The sequence below is a fragment of the Ochotona curzoniae genome, unplaced genomic scaffold (genome assembly GCF_017591425.1).
Source record: "Ochotona curzoniae isolate NIBS_2020 unplaced genomic scaffold, NIBS_Ocur_1.0 scaffold_2453, whole genome shotgun sequence".
Taxonomy (NCBI): Eukaryota; Metazoa; Chordata; class Mammalia; order Lagomorpha; family Ochotonidae; genus Ochotona; species Ochotona curzoniae.
In genome coordinates this window covers 32,896,292-32,903,866 of record NW_024467094.1, presented here as the reverse complement: position 1 = coordinate 32,903,866, position 7,575 = coordinate 32,896,292, and the positions used below count along the sequence as shown (strand labels likewise).

General features: G+C 50.1%; 1 protein-coding gene across 1 annotated transcript; it reads right to left on the bottom strand.

Annotated features, from left to right (window-relative positions):
* Positions 1-111: 111 nt before the first annotated feature.
* Positions 112-7,248, bottom strand: LOC121169812 (cyclin N-terminal domain-containing protein 1-like). The gene is made up of 7 exons (XM_041000542.1): positions 7,080-7,248; positions 4,240-4,315; positions 3,305-3,479; positions 2,363-2,525; positions 1,789-1,933; positions 783-879; positions 112-285 (listed from the first exon to the last, which is right to left on the bottom strand). Exons 1-7 carry the CDS (start codon positions 7,246-7,248, stop codon positions 112-114), a joined length of 999 nt encoding a protein of 332 aa, XP_040856476.1.
* Positions 7,249-7,575: the final 327 nt, after the last annotated feature.

Genomic DNA, 7,575 nt, shown 5'->3' with positions numbered 1-7,575 from the left:
ATGCCAGATCCAGTTCACAGGGAGATTTGGAATGTTGGTGCCCTCTGAAAGTAAGCCAAGACCGGAGGACAGTGAGGGGTGGCTGTTGCTGCTCGGTGGGCTCAGCCTGCTTCATGTGTTGGAGACAGCGACCGCCTTCAGCACTCTGGCCGGCAGCTGGGGAGGAGCCGGCTGCTGCTGCCGCCCAGGAGTGCTGGCTCCCACGCTGTGAGTCAGGATTGCGTAAGAAAACTCGGAGATGCTCTCTAAGGCAATGCCAGTGATGCTCTGCAGATGTGCCACGACCTTCGGAAACAGACAGGTGCCTGTTACAAGGGCTCAGCCTACTGTAGTTCACAGACACACAGCTTGGGATGTCCTCACATTTCCCTGGACCTACAGGGGAAGTTAAGTCCAGATTCCCATGTTTGTCAGTGGGCCACATCAGGATCCTTTGTCCTGTTAGCTAAAGGCTCACTTGCTGCTGAAAGTAAGCTCTATGAAATATAAAACAGATATTTGGGCCTCTGGGAAACATACTTATTTGAACACAATATTGGGCTATTATGAGTGGAGATGAACAAGCCAACTTTGGGTCTCTAGGCCCAATTGCATCAGCAGAAAATTGGATCCAGACCAAAAAAAAAAAACTTTTGGTCTTGTCCTCGTTTTTTCCCTCCACATTGCGCACACATATCCTAATCCTGGGTCTCGGCACTTATCTTTTGCTTCCCTTAACTGACAGGGAAATGCTTTCAGTCATGTGAATTCTGCCGACGCTGGTCCTGCCCCATGGTGCATACCTGGCTCCAACACTGAGGGGTTTGGATGAATGCGCTTGCTGCAATGATTCCTACTGCCAACAGCATGAAGTCTTCCTTCACTGAAATAAACTTTTCCCTGAGTGATTAAAACCATAATTTTGGAGCTAGAATGAAACTTGATCTTCAAAACCTTAGGTTTATGTTGATTATGCTAAGTGCTTTAACACAGAAAGGAATGGCCCCACATCTTTCCTCCATTCATCTGGGATGAAAAAACATGAGTCTCGTGTCTCATTGGTTTACAGGTTTCTCGTTATTCCACCTGTTTAACTTACAAATGCAACCAAGGCTTCTAACCAATGACTGCAGTCATCAGACACTCCTGTCCAAGTCACAGCCCTTGGGGGAGAGGGGTTTCCTAAGTGACTATAAAAAGTAGTGTAGTATAAGCAGCTATAAAGGAAGACCCGGGAAAGAAATTGTTAATTGCTTGGGGCAATTTAAATTTAAGAGTGAGGGCCCGGCAGCATGGCCTAGTGGCTGAAGTCCTCACCTTGAACATGCTGGGATCCCATGGGATCCCATTTGGGCGCCAGTTCTAATCCTAGCAGCTCCACTTCCCATCTAACTCCCTGTTTGTGGCCTGGGAAAGCAGTCCAGGACAGCCCAAACCTTTGGGACCCTGCACCCGCATGGGAGACCCGGAAGAAGTTCCAGGTTCCTGGCTTTGGATCAGTGCAGCACCGGCCGTTGCAGTCACTTGGGGAGTGAATCATCGGATGGAAGATCTTCCTCTCTCTCTCCTCCTCTCTGAATATCTGACTTTGTAATAAAAATAAATAAATCTTAAAAAAAATAAATTTAAGAGTGAAACCCTTGACTGTTTTCCTGTTTGGGCTCAGTTACAGGTCACCTGCACAGGATGTTGAGATGAGGCCCCATGGTCAAACAGGCCTCACCGTTGTCATTCCACTCCCCCTAAATTCTTATGGCTGTCCTCCATCCCTGTTCTTGGAAGGTTCCAAACCTGTAGGAGTTGCCTTACCCTTGAAGCTGACTAGGTGTGGAATTTTCAATGGAAGCCCTCAGCAGGCTGTCATATATAGGTTCATGCAGGAGATAGACGAGGTCGAGCAAGGTCAAGCAGGTAGGATGCAGCTGTGCGGCTGGGACCAGACAGCCGTTGTAGCCTAGAGGGAGAGTGAGGATGGTGGGAAGCAGGCAGCACATCTTCCCTAATTGTAGCCACAGGTGTCCTGTGACATAAAGCTGGAAAACGGCTCGGGTGCTTCCGGGGTGCTCTGGTCTATAAACAGTCTGTTCAGCAGGTCAGTCATGAAGGACGAAGGGAAAGGTGTACCCCTACACCTCTGTGTGTGCACACAATTAAAGTGTATTTGTTCTCTCTTATCATACTCCTCTATAAAATCAACTCTTTGATCCTGCAGTTAGAGAATGCCTGTGGGTTCAGATAGAAACCAGCTGCTGGGACCTGGAAGCTGCTTTACCCCAGGCATGCAAGAGGGAACACCGGCAGGGACAGGCACTGCCATCACTCGCAGATCCCTGGGCCTGCCAGAAAAGTCTCCAGCCCACCTTCTCTACCACTTGTGATGTACCTAGAACCTCCAGAAGCATCTCCACGTAGGCCAGGGGTGTGGGCAGATTGATCTGGAAGTCCAGAGACTTGAGGACATCAAGCTCTGACTCCAGCAATTCTTCTTTGGTATACGGATAGCCTAGAGCCTGCAGGAAGTTCAGGACTGTGATGTTGCTGATTATCTGGGCAAAGAGAAACAAGATGCAGAGGCCGTCAGGATAAAGCTCCCGGTCCTGGCTGAGCGCACACAGCCCTTCACTGGGCAGTGTGTGCCTTCCCCTCCATGCACGGCCCACGGAATGAATGCCTTGCCCTTCCTCCCTTCCAGCTGGTGCTCTAACGGCTTCCTGGACCGGCTCTCTCTCCCTTCCTCCGCCCCTGCACTCCCTCCTCCATTCCCATCCCCATGACCTCCACCCCCCACACCCCTGCTTCACAGAGGGCACTTCCTTGACTTCCCAAGCCTTCCTTCTCTATTCACAGCACTCTCAGTTTATGCTAAACGGGGTGCTTTTCCACACAATTTGCCTATTCTGAATTTCTTGAGAACACAGGTCATATTTTTCATTTTTGCCATGACACCTGGAACAGTATCTGACCATAGAAGAAACAGCAAGTTTTGGCAGAATGACCGACATCTTACCATATGGGTGCTGGCTAGTGATGTAGGAACATTTTATCCTTTATAAATGGAATGGATTGCCGTTAATGCTGATAGGGATGTTAGCAATTCAGGCTCTTTATGTAAACTGCCCTTGAGTCCAAGGGGAGGAAAGGTGACCTGTGCGAATGATGGCATCTGCCCAGCAATTACACATTGGGAACAGAACTTGAGGCTATTTCGTAACTGCCTCTGTGTGACTGTATGTTTGTGGGGGTGGGGGGTGTGCTTAGGAAGCATAATTGCACTTTGGCATTTCCACCGGAGTTAAGGTGTCCACAGGCCACCCCAGCTCTTTACTTTGTAGTGGAAGGAAAGTTTGCTGGCCAGCTGAACACACGACACGAGACGGAGGAGAAACTTGTTGAAGAGCTGCTCTTTGAGAACCCTCCAGTTCGGAGACCCCGTCTTCCCATTACTGCCCAGCTGCTCAGTGGCTTGCCTGCAGATCTTCTCAGCCTGCTGAACCATAAACCTGGAGGGAAGAGCAGTGGAGACACCTGCACTCACACCAACGGAAGGAAGTGGTCTGACCCAGGAGGGCCTAAGGTGCTGACACCTGTACTATGGACAAGCAGCCCAGAATCACATGGGGCACTTGACTGCCAGCTCATCTAGATCAGCAGAGAATGTCGAGTGCTCCATCAGAGGATGGAAAGCAAAACAGGTTGGACCGTTTTCCTGGTCAAGCTTTGCAGCCAGGGCCAGGATCTGTGGATGCACTAAGGTGGACTTGGTCAGCCAACAGACCTTGGAAAGACTTCCTCAACCCTGGAGCAATGAAGCAGACAATATCTCAGAACTATTAAAACCACTTAAGTCACACCCTTGAAACATTTTTTTCTATGTCGGGGTTTCTAAGGAGCCATCAAAGGACTGTCCCGCATCCCCGGGTGCTTACACAGTTTGACAGCAAGAAGCAGTCCCCTCCCCTTCTCCCCCACCGCAGATACAAGAGGAAAAAGAAAAAAAAAAAAAAACTATCTCACCCACTTTCCTCCCTACCCTAATTGGAGGCTATGGACATGTATCCCTCTCAACAATGTAAGCATTATTAAAAATAAAATAATTAAAAACAGAAGGGAGTCTGTAGTGCTACATCACCTCTTCCCTGGTATCAAATCATACCTGTAAAACGAAATTGGAGTGGGGGGAAGCAGTGCTTTCCGAAAGATCTAGTCATGGTGGCCGTTCTGCCAGGTGCCATTTGCATGGCCTGACATGTAGGACTTTACCTTTCTAGAATTTCTACAGCCTGGTAGCTCACAGATTTCTCCAGACACCATTGTTCAGCCAGCAGGAAAACAAACTCTGCCGAAAACAGAAAAGACAGGCCTCACTCACAGGGAAGTGCAACCAAAACCTCCTTGTGAACTCTTGGTGTCCTGAGGGGGCTGAGGGGTGGGGGTTGGGAGGTGAGAAAGAGGAGATAGAGATGGAAACAACCGGAGCCCACTTCTGACTTCCGCCGCCTTTGCTGTCAACAGGCAGATGAGAGGCATAATGTGGAGCTAGGAGACCAAGACTGACCAAGCCCCCTCAGTGACCCCGAGCCTTCCTCTGGGTCTCTACTCGTAAAAGGCTTGGCCAGAAACACATCAACATGCCCACTGCTGTTCTAACTGCCCTCTGCCCCATGCCGGGAACTCCCAGTTTCAAGGAAGATTCTTGGATAGATAAAAGCCTTCACCCCTATCTTCTGTTTTCAGTGGAATGTTGGCAGGAACTGAAAGGTGCCTGCTGGAGTTGCGATATGCTTTATGACACTGTTTGTTTAGTAACCACCCTTGGAGAACTCCCATCGCTTTCCAAACATGCTTCACCTTACAGCTGGACCCTGTCTCCCCCCCCCCACCACCTCCTCAGAACCTGCATTTTGGGTAAACCTCTGGTGGCTGAGCCTCGCCCTGAGATCAGGACTGTGGCTGTGGAGTGGCTTGTTGTTGCAGAAACATCCCCCTCAACCACGGAACACAGCCCAGGCTGAGGGGCGGGGAGCATCTGGAAGGAAGGGCAGGCAAGCTACCTTGGCAAGATTTTAGCCTGCCTCTGTGTTCCTTTGAAGGAACAACCCCGGATAGTGTTCTGTTTAGCTTGCAACATCATCAGAGGGTAGAAGAAAGAGCAAATGTCAGTTCTCAACAAAGCAAACCCCAGCAGACCCAGGAACTTTTGGCACCAATAACTCAGTTATGCATACAAAATGTTAAGGCCTCAGAGGGAATCTGAGGTAGAAAAAAAAAATAGTGCTGTGAAAATGCCAAGTTAGCATACAACAGTGGAACCATCTACTGGGTATACCACACACATGGTATGATCCCAGAGTGTCAAGGCTCTGCTGGCAATGCCCAATGTGGAGCCGAGTGACTTGAAGCAGATCAGGAAAATCGCCTGGCATGCATAACCATGCAGGATTAGCTAGATGCTCTGTTGGGATGCAGGCCTTAAGTCTTAGTTTTGCTCACTTCAAATAGAGACGGGGTGGTTAAGTTTTAGCTTCCATTTGTATGACCTGCATATTCATTTCTATTTTCCGTCTTAATTCACCAAGAACATTGAGTTTGGGTTGGGTGAGATGGGTGACATTTAAACCTCCCTACTCACTCACAAACTGACCCCAGCCTTGCCCTGCCACCATCTGACTCCAGGGTGCCAGCACCCTGCCATCCCTGCGAAGTTTCTTCACACTTGGCTCACTCTCCCCGCAACCACAGCCCATCACTTCGTCATTCCCTTCCTGATGCTCTGCGCACTGCCCAGCTTGCCCCAAGTCAGCAAATATTTCGTGACCTTGATGGAATAATGACTGCTGATGGTAACACTGAAGCATGTGTAGTGCTGGCCATCATCAGGCCTCAGGCTTGCCTTGGGCTCCTCTCCCTGTCAGCCCCCTGCTGTCCTTCAGGACTCCTCTTCCTACTCCAATCCTCCCAACACAAAATATTTTTCCAGTTCCTGTGTGTGGCTTCCCTGCCCCTCTTACCCTCCAGTGGTTCCTTCTCATCCCCAGGGAGACCACTCATAAGCTCCCATCCCCAGGTCTGACCAACTGTTAATAAAACGTCTGCTAGAAACTTTCTGTAGGTTCTTCAAGTGCCTTAAACACAGCAGGTAGGAAAACAAAGCTACACTCTCTCCCAAACAAGCTCTTTCCTCCCATTTGTTTTTTGCTGTATGCATGCGCGAGTGGTGGGTGTGTCTTAATGGTACCTCTATACTTCCTGTCTCCTAGGCCTAACTTTTCAGCCACCTTTTCCTTCATTGCTTAATTTATCCACAGTTGAACTCTAGCTCTTGTCTCTGAAATGTCTTCATCCTCTTTCATCCTTCTCTACTAACACACTCCTTTGGCCTGGCTGAGGAGTCAAACCCATCCTTGACATCACAGCTAAAACCATTCTTACCTAGCAAAGGTTGCACTCATATCACTCCCTGATTTAAAAACCTTCACTGTCTTCTTGTTTTCCTACCAAACCAAGTTTAAACGCCTCTCTTGGCATTCAGACTTCCATGTGGAATGTCTCCAGGCTACCTTCTGGTCTTCATTCAGCCACTTTTCCACATACTCTGGCCAATGTGGGTTGCACTTTACCCACAGGCGCCCTGGGCTTTCCTATTTGCACAGCTTGACTCATGCTCTGCCCCCTCTTCCACCTCCACCTCCATCAACCAAAATGTTCTCTTTTCCTTGAGGTCAGCCTCAATGCCATCATACCCAAAACACTCCTTTAATTTGTCCCATCACCCCTTCACTCATTTCAGTCTCCATAAAAGCTAAATCTCTGTGTGTGTCACTCAGCTAATCATCTCAGTACCTAGTCACTTGCCAGTTACACTTCTGTTACCAAGCCTGGCACAGAGGTGGAGGGCGAGGACTCTATATGTTTCTAAGTCAATACTGCACTTCTCTAATGTTGAAGAGGAAGGCGCTCCTCACGCTGGCTCACCGCCACCCCCACCCCCGCCACCTCTAAGTGCTAACACAAATTACTCGTGTCAACAGACTCTCATGGTCAGTCCTCAGAGGCAGACGCCCCACTTTCCCATAAATCCAGGTCCCAGCCCGGGGCCACACCCACGATCCGGGTCTCCCTGAAGCTGCCCATCCGGCCCGCGGCCTCCTGCACAGCCTGCTCGTTCTGCTGGGCCAGGTGGAGCAGGGCGTCTTCGATCGTCTCTGTGGATACGGCCCCAAACTGAAAGTCGCTGGGGGAGGTCAATCTAGGCCGCGCAGGTCCATCCATGTTCAGAAGCTTTTTGGGCCACCAGGACTGTTCACTGGACCCGGAAACCGGCCCCCTCAGCTTCTTTCCAGAATTTTCCATCACACTCCTAGGCCTGTCCTCGCCTGTCTGAGGAAAAGCGAGTTCCCGCCTTAACTTAACGAGTCGCCCACACCCTTCTGGCGACCCAACGGCCAAGGTCCCCGCAGCCAATCAGAATGCAGGACTGCTTCTCGCCTGCGCCGCCCTTCTGGTGTTGTCGAGCCTCGGCTCTCCGCGGATAAAGGTCTAGAACCACAACTCCCAGCGTGCTAGGCGGCGATCCAGGACTACGTTTCCCAGCGATCC